Source organism: Tupaia chinensis, unplaced genomic scaffold (genome assembly GCF_000334495.1).
Source record: "Tupaia chinensis unplaced genomic scaffold, TupChi_1.0 Scaffold139422_1, whole genome shotgun sequence".
Classification (NCBI taxonomy): domain Eukaryota; kingdom Metazoa; phylum Chordata; class Mammalia; order Scandentia; family Tupaiidae; genus Tupaia; species Tupaia belangeri.
Window position 1 is genome coordinate 706,841 of NW_006199308.1, and position 18,385 is coordinate 725,225.

At 40.8% G+C, this 18,385-nt stretch overlaps 1 protein-coding gene across 1 annotated transcript in view; it reads right to left on the reverse strand.

Moving 5' to 3' along the window:
- Positions 1-18,385, reverse strand: part of PLA2G4A (phospholipase A2 group IVA) — a 195,977-nt gene that overhangs the window by 58,309 nt on the left and 119,283 nt on the right. The window contains exon 8 of the mRNA XM_006161871.2: positions 10,610-10,746. Within this exon, the coding sequence (XP_006161933.1) occupies positions 10,610-10,746 (137 nt within the window). The remainder of the gene's footprint in view (positions 1-10,609; positions 10,747-18,385) is intronic.

Here is an 18,385-nt window from a genome sequence, read left to right on the forward strand (position 1 = left end):
GGGCTGCCGCTCACTATCGCCTCTGGTAGGAATGGAAATTCCTGTCAGGCTATTACGGGGTGATGAGAAAACACATTTGAGTCATGTAAATAAATGGACTTGTCTGGATGTGAGACTAGTCGGGCACTCGGGTCACCTGACTTCCCAGGACGATTATCTGCAGGTAGCAAAGGGGCTGCCCAACTATTATGAACGCTTAACTCTCCTAGTGAATGCCTTATTTAATTGTCCACTGAGCAACTAGACAAAATCCCAAACCTTGCCGAATGCAGTCTTTGTATTTCCGGGCATAAGCTTCTAAGGCCAAAACCTCGGAGAAGAAAGGTCTATAAGCTAACTGTGTCCTTGTGAAGTCTCTTGGTCATCCAGCACTTGGCTGCTTCTGCTGATACCAGAAGTCACCATGAGCCTTGATATTTCACATCTCTCAGTTACCACCCTCCTTCCTGTGAGCCACGACCTCCAGCATACACAACTGTAGACCTCATACTGCATATGGATTACTCCCTTACGTGTTTGTCTTCCTCAATCAATTAGGACCCCTGGGAAGAGAACTTCGTTTATTCCTATTTATTCAGGTTTATTCATATTCATGCTTATTCATATTTTGTTTATTCACATTCAGTGGCCAGCTAATGATTGGCATGTGGCAAGCATGGTACATTGAACGGACAAAATAAAATAAAGTGAAAGCTACAAATACTACACCACTTCATCCAAGGAAAGAAAACACATCACACGTGCTTTCGTCTCCTGTTCCCTTGGCATTAAATCACAATGCCCCCCAGGACCAACAGTTAGCGTAATGGCTATGTCGCTGGACTCCCACGTAGTCGACCGCGGTTCACATCCCAGACCCAGTGGCTGAAAACTCACGCCTGGCGCATGTGCGCGCGTGCCCAAAATCCCGAGAGGAGAATGGAGGAGAAGGGATTGCGGCATGGCCATCCCCCCTGGGGGTAATTTCTCGCTTTCTATCTCTCTGTCTCTGCAAGGGCACGGGCCCTATAGCAAAAACCCCTCCAAAAAAAAAAAAAAAAATCACAATGCTCCCCATAATGGCTTATCTTTCCTTCAAGGAGGAGAGAAAACTAACTTTTGTTGGGGCTCTGCCATGTTCTAGGCCTTGTGCTGCTAATTGCTCAGAAGCTATTGTCCTGAAGATATACGATGTCTTTCAAATCTTCTATTTTATTTTTTATTTTTGGAGAGGTTTTGCTATAGGGTGCATGTGCTTGGAAGAAAGACAGAGAGAGACAGAGAGACAGAAAGCGAGGAATCACCCCCCACGGGGGATGACCATACCACAATTCCTCCTCCTCCACTCCGCCTCTCAGAATCTTGGGCATGCACGCACAGCCACCGGGTCTGGGACTTGAACTGCAGTTAACTACATGGGAGTCCAGTGACATAGCCATTATGCCAACTTCCAGTCCCCAAATCTTCTATTTTAAAGATGAGGAAAGAGAGGATAGGTGAATTTAAGTAACATGTTCCCATTCCCCCATTAGTAAATGCAGAACTGTAATTTAAAATTTATCATGCCCAGTAGGTTTTATTTTAAAAATCTATTATAGAAGATTTCCATTCTCAGAGATGAAATTGTTCCCACTTTACAATGCATTAGAACTTTTTGCCAGTTTCAGAGATCCTTGAGACAAATTAAGAATAACAATAAGTTAATAAACAGAAATGGATCTACAATAAAATACATCCTTAGGAAAATATTCTTTCTTTGGGGGGGGGGAGGCTTTTGCTATAGGGCGTGTGCGCTTGCCGGAAAGACAGAGAGAGACAGAGAGACAGAAAGTGAGAAATCGTCCCCTGGGAAAATGGCTACGCTGCAGTCCCTTCTCCTTCTTCCTCCTCTTGGGATCTTGGGCACACACACATACGCACCCAGTGTGAGTTTAAGTCACCAGGTCCAGGACTTGAACCACGATCGGCTACATGGGAGTTCAGCGACATAGCCATTACGCTAACTGCTGGTCCCAGAAAAAAAAAATTCTTCATAAATCTTTAGGCCAGCCCCATAGCCTAGTGGTGAAGGGAGACAGATCCTACATGGCTGACTGGTTGGAATCCCAATCCGTGAGACTTGAGAAATATTCTGGTTGTGTGTGCATGTATACCCAAGATCCCCACAGGATAGGGAAATGGAGGAAAAAGGATGACTTGAACCAAAGCCTAGTACAATCACCACTGTCTATTAAAAATACTGCTAGAGGGAGACCAGCAGTTGGCATAATGGCTATTTCGCTGGACTACCACGTAGGCGACCACGGTTCGAGTCCCGGACCCGGTGGCTTAAACTCACACCAAGCGGGTGTGCGTGCGTGCCAAAGATCCCGAGAGGAGAATGGAGGAGAAGGGATTGCGGCGTGGCCATCCCCCCTGGGGGGTGATTTCTTGCTTTCTGTCTCTCTGTCTCTGTCTGTCTGTCTGGCGAGTGCATGCACCCTATAGCAAAAACCTTCCCAAAAAAAGAAAAAAAAAATACTGCTAGAGGGACCAGCAGATGACATAATGGTTATGTTGCTGGACTCCCATGTAGTCGACTGTGGTTTGAGTCTCAGACCCAGTGGCTTAAAACTCAGGCCAGGCACATGTGAGTGTGTGCCCAAGATCCCAAGAGGAAAGAGGAGAAGGAATTGAGGCATGGCCATATCCCTGTGGGGTGATTTCTTGCTTTCTGTCTCTCCATCTCTCTGCCGAGTACACGTACCGTATAGCGAAAATCTTTCTCTTTAAAAAAAAAAGCACTAGAATATTTGAAAGGTACAGTGCCCATCTATTCCTGTCATTATTCCAAAATCCACAACATGGTTTACCCATATCGACAAAGATCAGATTTTCTGGACTTTGTCATACTTCTTAACAAATGAACACATTGTTGTAATGGTAATGAGATTATACTTAAAGACATTTTATATTTAAGGAAAATAAAACTGGTTTTATTACACAAATTAATTCTACATTCATGGGTCTTTGGCTTGCCAAAGTTAAAAATGTGTATTACATAACTGCACAGTTTGCATTTGCCTGAATTCTAGAGAGCTTAAATTCAGACCTAGGTCTCATACCTCCCAAAGCTGTAAGTTACAAATATAGACATTTCAATCTTCCTTTCTGTTATGAGGAAGACACCTCAACATGGTCATATCACACTGTGACCCCATTCTCACTTCCTTCCAGTCAGGTATGACCACAGGTGTGTATATGAGTATGTCTGGCATGTTCAGGTTGACCTAGAACCTGAGCCCATGGGCTTCTTACATGGCTCCTGCATCACACTGCCACCTGCACCCCTGTGGCCTGGCCAAGAGGATGAATGTTTAAGTTAATTTTTAACTGTATCTTTTTTTTTTTTTGCCTTTTTCTTTTATTTCTGTCTTTAATGTATGTAATCCAGGTTTTTTTTTATTTAATTTAATTTTTTTTATTTTTTATTTTTTGGAGAGGTTTTTTTCGCTATAGGGCGCATGCGCTCGCCAGACAGACAGAGAGAGACATAGAGACAGAAAGCGAGAAATCACCCTCCAGGGGGGATGGTCACACAGCAATCCCTTCTCCTCCATTCTCCTCTCGGGATCTTGGGCACGCATGCACACGCGCCCGGCGTGAGTTTTAAGCCACCGGGTCCGGGACACGAACCGCGGTCGACGTCGACTACGTGGGAGTCCAGCGACATAGCCATTACGCTAACAGCTGTTTCCCCCAGTTTTACTTTATAATAAGATGCATTGAATCCTTTCCACAAAGAGGCAGCATAAATACAAGCAAAAGAACAGAAGAGTTAATGTCAGTAGAAATCAATTTGGTCACTGAATGATTTATTTTTTTGGTAGAGGCTTTTTTTTTTTTTTTTTGGTTTGTTTTTGTTTTGTTGCCTTGTGCGTGCACTCACCAGAGAGCTAGAGAGGAAGACAGAGACAGTGAGAGGGAAAGTGAGAAATCACCCCTGAGGGGATGGTCATGTCACAATCCCTTCTCCTTCACTCTCCTTGTAGGATTCTGGGCACACATGCACATGCGTCCAGCATGAGTTTGAAGCCATAGGGGTCCAGGACTCGAACCACAGTCAGCCATGTGGAAGTCCAGCAATACAACTGTTACACCATTTGCTGGCCCCCTGAATGATTTTTTTAAGTAAGGGGAATTGGAATTGTTATAATCATTCTGCTGTTAAAAGTTGTCATCCCTTACTACTCACAGAATGGTATAATTATTCAAAAATCATACTTAAATTATGTTAAGACAACACTTATCCATGTATAATTAGCTAACTGTTGAACTGATCAACTTATGATAATACTAAGTATCTCTGCCCAATGGAGTGCAAGATCTCAAGGCCCTTCTCCTCCCTTTCCTTCCTCCAAATGCTACCTACAGATTGTAAATTTTAAAAAATTCTTCCTTTGGAGTTGAAAGGAAAAGGACTTCCTTTGGAGTCCTTAAAATCCAGGACTCTATGCCACAATTTCAGAGGTGGATCTTTGTAAGAGAAGAAAATACGTATGAATTTCTGCCTAACTTTTTGCTTTTGTTTCATGGAAAATGACTGCAATCCATTTCTGATCTCTGGAGGTTGAATTAAACCCACTTACTTCGGACCAGCAGGTAGCACAGTGGTTAAGATGCTGGACTCCTACATGGCCAGCAGTGATTTGAGTATCAGACCAGGCAATTTCAAATTCATGCTGGGTACATCTGTATGCATGCCCAAAATCCTGACAGGGGAATGAAGGAGAAGGGATTATGGCATGGCCATCAACTCTGGGGAGTGATTTCTCACTTTCTCTCTGTCTCTCCAGCAAGCACACGTGCCCTATAGCAAAAATCTCTCTATCAAACAACAACAACAACAACAAAAACAACTCACTAGTACTCTAGCCTTCCCTCTTTTTCTTTTTCTTTCCATCATAAGGCAGTTGACTTGGGAATACAAGCCCTAGCGTGATTCAGAAAGATCAAGAATACTGCAGTCATCGGCAGTGAGTTAAGTATCTCTGCTTATTCAGCATTGATGAACACACACGTATTGCTTAGAATTCACAAGGGTGAGTTGGATGCTTTTATGGTGCTATTGTGGTTACATGCAAAGCTTGAGCTTGGCTTTAGTGATAGCTAAAGATGGAGTGGTAGGCAATGGTGAGTTTTCTCGCACAGTTACTTCAGTGTAAATAGCGTGCTTTGCTTCCTACTTTCTTGGCTGCACCAGGGCAGGATTCAGATATAACTGGTTTTGTGGGCATTATACCATCTATAGCACATAAATACCCTGCCAATGTCTAACTCTAGTTAAGCCACAGTTTTCATCTTTTCATCAACACACATTTCCAAATTATGAGGTCTCTACAAGTAAGGATCTCTGATGCAGCAGGACCTCTATAAATAATTAATGAAAGGGTCTTATTTTTCTGTGAATCTGGAAATACTTGCCTCTAAGTTTTCAACATATATAAAGGAAAGCCTCATTCTTTCCATTTAAATGCATTTTTGTTTATGTATTACATTTCAAAAGCGAATTCAGAGATTTTTTTTAGCTCAATTCCTATCTGAGTCACATGGTCGATGTTTTAAGACACTAGTACCTAGAGTCCAAGGACTTGCTAAATCAGAATCTTCAGGGGAAACATTTAGAATGTTTATGTTTTAAAAAGTATAGAAGTGGGCCAACCCCATAGTGCAACACTGGGACATTGTTCAAGGAAAGCTGGAACTCACATGGTTAACCAGGGTTCAAATTCCAGCCGTGTAAGCTAGAAATAGGTTGAGCACATACACACAGGCCCAGGATCCTGACAATATGGAGAACTGGAGGGAAAAGGATTGCAATCTGTCCAGGGTCCACTAAGCGGTCTCTCTCTCAGATTTTTCTCTCTCTCTCTCTCACATGTGCAGACGCCCTCTGGCGGAAGTGCAGGAGTGATTCTCAAATGCAACTAAAATTTAGAATGACTTGGGAGAACCCTCAACATTTGTGAAGCAAATGTTTGAAGCCCCAAAGAAATCTCTACATTATACATTCATTTTTCCCATAAAATGCAGTTACGTTTCTTTATTTAGTCATTGAACGACTATTGATCTAAGAAAAGTCAGGCAAGCGGCCAAGTGAGAGAGTCATCAGCGTCCAATAGCAAATTTGTTCTGACATATATCTTAATCATGGAGATTGTCACTCCTCTGACGACCTCTATTAAAATCGTTCTTTTTTTACATAAAAAAAAAAAAAAAAAAAAAAGGCCAGGAACTCTATGTACCATTAGTCTGAAACTTCTTGAATACTCTTTTGTCTGTAGGTGAAGAACTGCTCTGATTTCTTTCCGGATAGTAAAGTCATACACACATGGAGGTCACTATTGGAATAGCCCCTAAGGATGCTTCAAAAGAACAGCTTTCTGAAGATGAGAGTGTTGTAAGTTTGAGTAAGTGAACACCAGATGGGACCAGCAGTTGGCGTAATGGCTATGTCACTGAACTCCCATGGAGTTGACCAAAGTTTGAGTCCTGGACCTGGTGGCTTAAAACTCACGTTAGGTGTGTGTGCCTGCATGCCCAAGATCCTGAAAGGAGAATGGAGAAAGAATTATGGCATGGCCATCCCCCTTGGGGGGTGATTTCTTGCTTTCTATCTCTCTGTTTCTCTCTTTCTGGCGAGCGCACATGCCCTATAGCTGGGAGACTCCAGTCCCTAAAAACAAAAACCCCTAAAAAAAAAAAAAAAAAAGAGAGAGAACACTGGATTACTCTCTGCATTCTCCTAGTTCATGCATGGCGGGTCTCTAGCTTGGCTTACGTTTAATGAATCAAAAGCATCCTCTAAAAATAAATTCAAAAATAATTACCGCAAAGGTAGTAACTAATACAAGGGAAGCTTTGTACTACCTAAACTTCTCTTTTGTGATCCCTAAAAACCTCCTGGGTGGTCCAGTCTTCTCCAGATATTTCTAAATTACCTCATTCATACCAAATGATGGTTATGTATCAACAGAAGGTAAAAACGTTACACAACGCAGAAGTGTAATTTGTTTTTCCAAGTCTTTCCGAATTCCTTCCTTTGAACTTTTTACCTTCTCTCCTGTATTTTTCAAGGGAGGATTGTTCTGTGAATCATCCTGACCACATTTTCTTCTGTCTCAGGGAGCGTCTCTTCCTTCCATGGCTAACACCTTCATCTGCCTTTTCTCTTCTCATGTCCGGTCTCCACCTAGATCATCTTCTACCTGGGATCCTTCTATTTCTTTATCTCCCATCTGTTTCTACACACTATTTCCTTCACTTCAAACTTTGAATATGCTCAGGTCTCTTTAAGTCTCATAAGAAAACAAATAAAAATCCTTCCCAGGGCCTAGGATGCCCTGCAAATGAGGACCCTGCTCACAACCAGACTGTTTGAAATAACAGACGCTCTTACTAGGATCGCATTCCCATCTTCGTACTTTCATCTTCTATTCACTTCACAATCTTGGCAATTACCTGATGGACTGTATCCTTTATTTACTTTATCTAGCAGTTCTTGTTAAAACAACTAAAGTTTTCCAAAACCAGTCCTAAGCCAAGGTTCCCCGAGATTTTCAACTCAATTAAAACACCCACTAATGGGTCCAGCGGGTGACATGGTGGTTGTGGTGTTGTACTCCCACATGGCCAATCATGGTTGGGTCTTAGACCTGGAGGCTTTGAAACTCGTGCTGGGTACATGTACACGGATGCCCAAAATTCTGAGAGGAGAATGGAGAAGGGATTGTGGCCTGGTCATTCCCCCTGGGGTGGGAGGTGATTTCTCACTTTCTCTCTTTCTGATTCTCTCTCTTGTTCTCTGGTGAGCACACACACCCTATAGCAAAACTCTCTCTAAAACAAGCAACCCAAAAACCAGTCTTTGCCAATGCACTCTTCATCCTTGCTCTCTGGAACTCATCTTTTACTTGCTTCTCTTCTCTGGTGGCTTGTGTGCAGTATTCATCAGAGTTTTCTTTCCTTTGTCTATTACATTATGGCATGTCCTGGGTTTCCATGAACTACATTCTGGATTGTGATAGAAATTGGTGGAATTACCAAGGAAGGACATGCAGATATAATGGCGGGAGCAGGAGCTCTTAGAGGAAAGCCTGAATTACAATGCAAATGCACACACCCTACAGCAAAAATTTCTCTCTTAAAAAAAAAATAGTGAAAGTAGTAAAGGCAATGTGGAGGAGAGAGCAATTAGACAGGATAAATAAAACCAGAAGGCACAAGAGGAGTAAACTGAAATGTACAAGTCAAAGTCTAAAATCTTCCAGTCCCTAACCTCTTCCCCCTCATCACCCTGTCATTCGGTTTCTTCCCAAAGGCAAGGAAAATAAGAACTTCAAAGCATCATCATGGCCCTCAGGTGGCAGAGTGGTTAAGGTTCTGGACTCCCACATGGCCAACAGTGATTCAAGACACGGACGTGGCAGCTTGAATCATGGTGGGTGCATATGTGTGTGTCCCAAATCCCAAGAGGAGGATAGAGAAGAAGGGACTGTGCCATGGCTATCTCCCCTGGGGGCGATTTCTCACTTTCTCTCTCTCTCTGGTAAATGCACAATCCCTATAGCAAAAATTTCTCTCTCTAAAAAAAAGTATTATTATATCTGAAAATCAAATGGTCTACGTGTAAAATCCATTGCAAAGGTTTAGAACTAAGTGACCTTTTTTTTTTTTTGGAGAGGTTTTTGCTATAGGGCGCATGCGCTTGCCAGAAAGCCAGAGATAGACAGAAAGACAGAAAGCGAGAAATCACCCCCCAAGGGGGATGGCCACGCTGCAATCCCTTCTCCTCCATTCTCCTCTTGGGATCTTGGGCATGCACGTACATGCGCCAGGCGTGAGTTTTAAGCCACCGGGTCCGGGATGTGAATCATGGTCGACTACATGGGAGTCCAGCGACATAGTCATTATGCTAACTGCTGGTCCCAGGACTAAGTGACCTTTAAGGAAATGTAATGAAAAGGGAAAGCTCATCTTAAGGAAGTAAACTTTGAGAGATGAAGCAGAAGCATATATATATATTTGCACATTGAAAATTCTCTTACTTGTATTTTACAGAAAGTAAAAGGCGACTGTAAGAAGCTACTGCCCCAAATCCAGGACCAATCCAATGGGGGCCACTGTAATTACACTCACCCAGACACCATTTTAACCCTAAGTCAATACTCAAGGCTCTGACTTTCTCTACCAGATGAGTTTAAGAAAGGAGGCATCTTGCAGTGCATTAGTCAGTGATGGACAACAGGAATCTAATAAACAGTACAGAGAAAGAAAACTACCCGTTGAAAAATAACGAAATGATTAAGTAGGCGAATTAATGTAAGGGTCCAAGTTTTCCCATCGCATTACTCATTAAACAGGCAGGTGCCTGCTCTTTCCTTTAAGGGAAAGAATAATGATGGCCTACACCCTTCTTTCAAAAGAGATAAATCATTTTTAGGGTACATACAAACAAGTGGCAACCATGGTTCTAGATTTTTGTTTTATAACTAAAGAATCTGACTCAAATATTTAAGCCACATATAGTATTTAAATGTAAATCTATAGAGGTATACAGCTCTTCATAGAAGGTTGTGGTTTAGGAGAAAAAAATCTTAGAATGGGGGATCAAAATCCTGAGTTTATGTGTTGGTTCTGCTGGTGATCAGCAAGTCACTTGGTTATGGACTCAAATTTCCTTTGGCCAAAAAAATGAAAAAACTCCTATCTATATCACAAGATGAAAATGACACAAAAGCCTTAAAGTGCTAGCTAGATGTAAAACAAAATTACAATACATAAGCTTGGTCATTGCTGAGTGACTAAAAAGGCCTTGCAAGTCAAAGTCAGATCTTTTGTAATAACGTGACACTCTTATTTGAGACATTTGAGCAAGAGCTTTTGTTTGAATTTTCATTGTGCTCCTGTGAGGCTGCAAAAACAAAATATTCAATAAATAACCCCACTTGCCTCAAACACGTTTATGAAAAGGCAAATCCATAGGGTGCAAATATCATACACACACGGATGTTTTAACTGTCCATCTAAATTAGGCTGAGTTTAAATACATCGAAAGAGATCATTTCATATTTAGTTAGATACACATCGGTGAAATGTATTGCATTTCAACATTCAAAAGCTCTTTTCCCTCTTCTGTATATTAGAGTATCTTGCATTTCATTCCATTTGCCCTAAAGAAGAAGATGAATACCTAGTGAATCATATAGACTGAGACATGTTCGTTGAAAGACTACAAATCAGCAAATTCTAGGAAGATTAAATTAATTATGGGTGGAGTATGTTCTTCCACTTCTGTGATATTTATCTAGAATTATTTTCAATTGCTCTATTTTTTATTTGATGTTTTAATGACATTTTAAGTTACAAAGAGGCTTAACGTGAGTAAATGTATGACCAAAGTCATCATTAGGAAGTATGAGTTTGACTTTAAAAAGCATTTTAAGTGGATTGTGGCATCAAGCTGAAACCTTGCAATAATTTGAAATTTATGTTCAATTTTTCCAAATTCCCTCTTCTCTTCTAATATGTGAGTTAGAGAAATGCTAAACAGTCAGAAGGATAAAAACAAACATTGAAAATGCAAACTCACCAGGTGGAGCCAGAAAGACCGGCGATGTAGGTAGCACAATCCAAAATTCCTGATTCATAAAGTGCCTTCATAACACCAGAGAATCCCACCATGGCTCGGAAACCCCCACCGGAGCCCAGTATAGCCACCACAGGCACCTGGAACGACACGACACGGAGAATAGGAGAACATACAAAAGAAAAATGATAGTGTCTGTTTTCCGTTAGTATTGACATTTGTTATTCTCTATTTCGTTGTAAAAGGAGTTTGTTTAAGCTCACATATTCCTTAGTAATGTCCATTTTTTTTAATGAGAAAAGATTTCATATAAGAAAATTGAGAATCAATGTGTACTGAAAGGCAGATATTACTAAAATGACCAACTATATTTAATAATAATAGTATCGTAATATTATATATCCCTTCTAAACTTTGCAATGTTTTGAAGGGCCATAACAATTCTCCATATTTATGGGGCACAATGTGATTTTTCAGCACATGAATATAATGTATCATGATTGAATCGGATTAATCAGCATGTGTCACATGAAATATATGATTTTACTTTGCGTTGAGAGCATTTAAATCCTCCCTCCCAGCTTTAACAGAATATAGAATAAAAACTGGTAATTGTGGTCATTCTAATGTGCTATGGCACACTAGAATGTATCCCTCCTATCTGGCTATATTTTATGTTCTTTTAACTTGCTTCCTGGTACAATCATTTTCCCTTTTTTTTTTTTTCCATTGTTGGTTTTCGTGGAAATCTTGTAAGGAGAGCAGAAGTAAAGTCTGTGGCCACTTAGGAGATGAAAAGTTCTAAAAGGATGGTGTCTGTGTAATCTCTGTTAGCTGGTAATCTGCAGCTGAGGGAGAATCTGGTTTTTACTTACTTGATCTTTTCTTTTATATTTCATCACTGTACATCTTTACAGCATACAAAATGTTTTTCCCAGAGGGAATACAGTGCATATTAATCAAGTCATAGACATTACCATGTATATTATCATCAGCAGATCACTTTTCATTTTGTTTCTGTTAAATGTCTTATTCCCCTTGATGGTCTGCTTCCTCCCCTCGTTACCCACCCTTCTATACTGATTCTTGTCTCTTTAGTTGCTCTCTCTGCTATTATACCTTCCAATCTTTCATTTTCTGTCGTAGAGCACAGACATTTGGTAGATATTAAGCAGGGACATACAATGCCTCTCTCATAGTCTGGCTTGCTTCACTCAGCATTAAATATTCCATATTCGTTCACTTTGTATCAATTGCCAGGATTTCATTGTCCCTTATGGCGGAGTAATTTTCCATAGATTTAATGAAAGAGGTTTAAAAAATGGGGACCAGCAGATAGAGTAATGGTTATGTTGTTGGATTCCCATGTAGTGACTATGATTTGAGTCCTGAAGGCCAATGGCTTAAACTCACACCAGGTGCATGTGCATGTGTGCCCACAATACTGAGAGGAGAATGGAGGAGAAGGGATTGTGGTGTGGCTATCCCTTCTCGGGGTGACTTCTCACTTTATGTCTCTCTGTCTCTCTCTCTCTCTCTCTCTGGTGAGCATACACATCCCTACAGCAAAAAAATTTCTCTTAAAAGAAAAAAAAAAGAAGTTGAAAATATGAACATAAGACTTTTTCTTAACCCGAGGAAACAACTCTGCAGATGTTCTCACTCATATGTCAACAGCCCAAAACATACTTACGATGCTTATTTTATGTTGCTTTACATTTTCAGGGAAAAGAAAAAAAACCCAGCTTCCTACTAAACTAGAATTCACATGTTGTGTAAACCATTGTTTTCATAATTACTTTCAAGTAATGCTTCAAGAAGATTTTCAGGTAAGACTTTTAAAATTCTAATACTTGGGTGGCTTTCAAGTGAAAGAAAACACCAGATATTTTTACATAAAAATTTATTATCAAATAATTGTCTGTGCAGACTCTACTTACCCCCACTTTAACATCCTAAATTACTCTGTTCTCACACGCTGCATCATTTAACTTCTACAACTGCATGAGACATGTATTATTTCTCCCTTTTCAAATATAACACAGTTGAGAAACAATATAATTTTTCCCATGTCGTGAAACTAAAAGGAGTATCTGGATTCAAAGCTGGGTATGTTAGATAACAACAAAGCTGTTATTTGCTATGTTCCCCTTTATGTCTGAAAACAAGTATGCCCCTGTTTTCTTCCAGCTAACTCTGCAAAGGGCATCTTCTGGGGCTTGGTTTGGTTATATATAAAAATATGGGGTGGAACTTATGATCTTAGAGCTTTCTGCTTCAAGACACATTCTGAATTCTATAACTCACCCAGAAATATGAATTATAAAGTTATAAATGTTTATAAACTGTAACAAAAAAGGAAATTAGACTTATCAGGTACACACAGTAGGGCTAGTCCTGTAGTACAGTGCTTGAACACTGCACATTGGGAGCAGGATCCCACATGGCTGAACATGGCTCCAATCCCAGACTCCATGGTTTGAAAAACATCCTATCTACGCATGCATACATGTGTGCTCAAAATTCTGACATGAAGGAGAAAGGAAACAGAATTGTGGCATGACCACACCCCACTAAGGGGGGGGTGCTTTCTCTCTCTCCTTCTCTCTCTCTCTCTCTGACAAATGCATACACCCTCTGGCAATTAAAAAACAAGCAAACAAAAAACACACTGTGTGACCCAGTTGCAGTCTGCACTCAGTGAGACATGTCTGCATAATGTTGGAGCCATATGGGAAGCCCTGGTTTGGATACTGGATCAGCCTGAACACATCAGGCGAGCCCTCACATCTGTGATCCTGGCTGGCTGGGAGGGTGGAGGGAGTATCACAGTCTGGTGAGACCCTATCTAAGCTACCTCTCTGTGTCAGCCATTTTCTTACTGCTCCCTTAATAAATTAATTTTTAAAAAATAATTTTATTGTATTTATTATTATTTTTAAAAATTTGCTACAAGGCACATGCACTCACCAGAGAGAAAGAGAGGGAAAGTGGAGAAAGGAAGCTGCCAGGCCTGGGACTCAAACTATGGTTTGACCATGTGGGAGTCCAAAGCCTTAAGCACCATGCCGTCTGTTGGCCCCAATAAATTAATTTTTTTTAAAGTAAGCAAACAAAATACTGTGTGCCTGGCCTTCTCATGGACACTTTGACACATTTACTCAATTTAATCTCCCTAGCTCCCACAAGGAAGTTATTTTTGTTTCCATTTTCAAATGGGGAGTAAGCACGTTTAATATGTGTGGATGGACAGAAAGCTAATTAGTTTGAGTTGGAGTATGACCAGTACCAAAGTCCAAGGGCATTCCTCTTTGTCACTGCTTGGGAAGAAAGGCACACTCTTTATTGAGAGATCCACTTCATGTATCACTTCAAATAATATCAGCACAATGTCACACAAATAAATGAAGGCCAAGTTTCAACATTTTAACAGTCTTTATCATCCTGAAATAATTTCAAAGAAATAACTGGGTAGTTATTAGGTGCAGCTGTTAGTCCTGGCTCCAATCTTACAGAATTAAATAAGTAAGTGTTGTTGAGAGGTTTTAGGTTATATTTAGACCTACTATCACTTGTATTGGGTAGAAATTATGTCAGTAAATGTTTTTCATACTTCTATGGTATGATTATAGGAAATAAATTTTCATTTACCAAAAACCCTGTGTTTTGACTTAATTATCTTGAATACATGGGCTTACAGACATTATTAATTTCCTCCTTTGCAAAAGAAAATTCTGAAGTATTTTTTAAGATTCTAAGATATAAGGGCCAGTAGGTGGCATGATAGTTGGGGTGCTGGACCCCCACATGGCGGACCACGGTTTGAGTCCCAGACCTGGCGACTTGCTTTCTCACTCCCCCGCCCCTAGTCTCTCTCTGGTCAAATTAACTAATAATGATGATGATATAAATAAAATTGAACAAATTATTCTTTTTTAAAAAGATTTTGAGATCTGATAATTATATAAAGACCTTTAATTCCTTATCTTCTGTCTTTACTCAGGACCTCCAGAGAAACAGAGCCAATACGATGTGTCTATCTACAGAAGGGAGGTGAAGATAAGAAAGCAGCATGCACAGTTATGGTGACAGGCAAGATCAACTCTGCAATATGGGCCAGCAAGCTCCAGACCCAGGAGAGGTGATGGCATAGAGGGCATCCAAAGGACTCTGCTGAAGAATTCCCGCCTGCTCTGGGAGCCCAGTGTTGTGTTGTACTGTCCAGGGCTTCCTCTGATTGGGGGAAGCCCACTCCCATGATGGAGGGTGATCTGTTACTCAAATAAGGAACAGCACCTTCAGCAAACTTAGTACCTCTTCCCACTGTGTCTCCCCGTTGCTCCTGACATGCATGTGTCTGCATTGCCTCTCTCTGATCCTGTGTTCCTGTTAACTCTAGATTCCTTCATGGTCAGGGCCTCTGGATAACCTCAGAGCTCCACAGTTCTACTGAGTGCAATCTGGGCCTCTAGGATACCTGCTCTCTGGTCCAGTTTCCAGCTCTGTTTCATTCCTTGACTGTTTCGATCCCACCACAGAGAAGAAAATTCCAGTCCACATCTGGAGTCCTGCAGCCTGACCCTGGGAGGCCCACAGCGGCTCAGGTCCTCCTCCTGCACTGTACTGTGGGAGTCCTCTGCTGTCTGACCTTCGATGTCTACAGTCTACAGGGAATGAGGATTGATAGCACAGAGTGCCATTGTCAGAATGAAGGTGGAAATGAGAAGAATATTCCAGATGAAGGAAGCAGCATAATGAAAGAATACTCCTTCCCGTTGACAGCTCAAGACTGATTTCTGTTATCCTCTTCAGAAACTGTTTTTGCTTTAGGGCTGGTCCTGTGACCCTGTGGTTAAAGAAACTAGATCTCACAAGGCTGACATGCTGTTCAAGTCCCAGACCAACAGCCTTGTACGTGTGTGTATGTGTGTGCCCAAAATCCCAGAAGGAGAGCGCAATGGAGAAGGAATTGTGGTGTGGCCACTCCAATAGGGAGTACTTTCTCACTTTCTCTCTCTCTGTCTCTCTCCAGCAAGCAGACATGCCCCCTGGTATGGAGGAGGAGGAGAAGAAGGAAGAGAAGGAGAAAGAATAAGGAGAATGAGAAGAAGAAGAGAAGAGGAGAAGGAGAAGGAGAAAGAGGAGACAGAGAAGAAGAAGAGGAAGGAGAAGAAGAAGAAGAGGAAGACGATGACGATGACAATGTTGTGCTCCACCTCCTCCTTAACTGGAGGGTCTCTTTTTTTCTAATCTTTCACTTAACTTATATGACAAACGTAAGTAAGTACAGGATAGCACTCAAACAATACTATTTAAGATCTATTTTATATTTCTATTTTCTTATTTTTTTAAGATTATTTTTTCATATGAGAGAAAGAGAAAGACAAGCAACACATGGATCTCTCTGTGATCCTCCCCCTCACTTCTCCAGCTGACCAGGATCATGTGTATGTATGTTCCCAGCACGTGCAGGTTGACCCGGGAACTGAACCCTGATCTTCCATATGGCTTCCAGCCCTGCAGGGTATTGGGCTACAGTAATGCTATAGTTCTATTTTCATTCCAAGGTTATCTATTTGTTTAAACTAAAATATGGTCCTTCAGTCTTCCTTAAAAAAGATGCATTTTCTTCTTTATCCTCTGATGAAGGAAGGGGTATTCCCCTTTCTCATTTCCTCACTACTGTAATTCCAGATTTGAGGGCTCTGACCAACTTTACTCCATTATAGTCAGTTCTTCGGGGACACAGAGACATGGGTAACATTTCACAGGAGATTGTAATGTGGAAACTTCCTCTGACCCAAAGCTATTTTTAAAACAAGAAAATTTATAAGTGGCCTCTGAACAATCTACATATCCCCACACACAAAGTCTAACACGTCTTGCTCACAGGAAAGATCTCAGCCCTTTAGTCATGGAGAAACTGTACTAATTAAAGACACTGTTCTGGCAACAACCTTGCTATCAGATTTGAATTCCACTGTAACCAAGTTGAAAGAGAAAGGGGCGGTGTGCAGAAATGACTTCAAGTAGACTCGTAAAGCCTGAGAAAATGGTATTTGATTGCAAAAGGAAGCAGACAGGAGAAGACCCAAGTCAGGTCAGTCTGAGCAAGGAATTATATATACTTCAGAAAAACTGCAAACAAAATGATTAAAATCAATACATTTTCTTAAAAATCTTAGAACTTATTACAATAAGTTATTGAGCTATCAGAAAATATCTGACTAGTTCATTACCCAAGCAAGAAAACTGAGGTCTTATTAAACTTGACAATTATTACTCATGCAACAAACAATAGCACTCAGGAAAATGTACAGTAACTACGATTTTATTTAGTAACTACTATGCATTCCTCATTTGGCTGAATGCTTGATAAGCATTAGTACCCATCCTCTCACCCAGAAAGAGGCATTATTTCCATTTTACAAATGAGGCACAGAGGAAAAGCAATGGGCCCCAATTCATACTGCTCAAACTCATTTGACATTTTTTGTTTAACAAAGAGGTCCTGAACTGTTTCTAGAAAACTGAAAATAAGACAGTCTTGTATGGAGACTTGAGTAGGGCTGTTTTCCTTCTCTTCCCTACTTTAATAAGACCAATGACCAGAACTAAACAGAAAAAGAAAATCTTGGCAGGGCATATGAAAGTGGGAGTTTAGGAGACCCATGGATTAATGTAAAAACAAAGAAACATTGGTTTAATCACGGCGCAGGTGGTAGGCTGCCACTATGGATACTGACGCCATACGGGAAGGCCAAAGCTTTTGACTCCAGGTCAGCCTGAAAATGCTGGGCACACCTGTGCATGTGATATTGGCAGGCTGGAGGACCACACTATGACAAGACCCTGTCAAGGGTTCTCTCTATCTCTTTTTCTCTCTCATGAGAACAAGAAGAACAGAGAGAAGGAAAGAAGGAGAGAAAGGAAAGGACGAAGAGAAAGAAAAAGAAAAAAGAAGGGAAGGAAGGAGAAAGAAAGAAAGGAAGTAAAAAAGAAAGAAAAAGAAGAAGAAAGGAAGGAGAAAGAAAGGGAAGAAAGAAAGACAAGAAAGAAAGAATGAGAAAGAGGGACCAGCAGTTAGCATAATGGCTATGTCGCTGGACTCCCATGTAGTCAGCTGTGGTTCGAGTCCCAGACCCGGTGGCTTAAACTCATGCCGGGCACGTATGCGTGCGTGCCCAAGATCCCGAGAGGAGAATGGAGGAGAAGGGATTGTGTGGCGTGGCCATTCCCCCTGGGGGGTGATTTCTTGCTTTCTGTCTCCCTGTCTTACTGGCGAGTGTACACGCCCTATAACAAAACCCTCTCAAAGAAAGAAAAGAAAAAGAAAGAAAAAGAAGGAAGGAAGGGAAAAGACAGGAAAAGGAAAGAAAGAAAGAAGGGAGGGGGAAATAGGGAGGAAAAAGTGAAAAAGACTTAAAAAAGAAAAATGTCACTTTTGTTATCGGAATGGGTGGTGCTGATGATATCTAAGCTAATTATTTCTGTCAGGAAAACAAAAAGCATAAACCAAAACCAGAGCAGCACTGGCAAACATTATAATTCTAAAAATGCCTTCCAAACACATGAATTTAATTTTTGAACGGCCTCTCAGAGGAAAAGCAGAATGACTTCATCCCCCATCTGTTACAGAAAAGTTCATCTACTGTCATTTATGTAAATATTAAGCCAAATTTTATTTTCCCAGAAAGACTACTCCATTCCAAAAAAAAAAAAAAAAAGAGAGAAATGACTAGGAATTGTAGCGGCAGGGTTCTCCTTCTAAAAAAACCA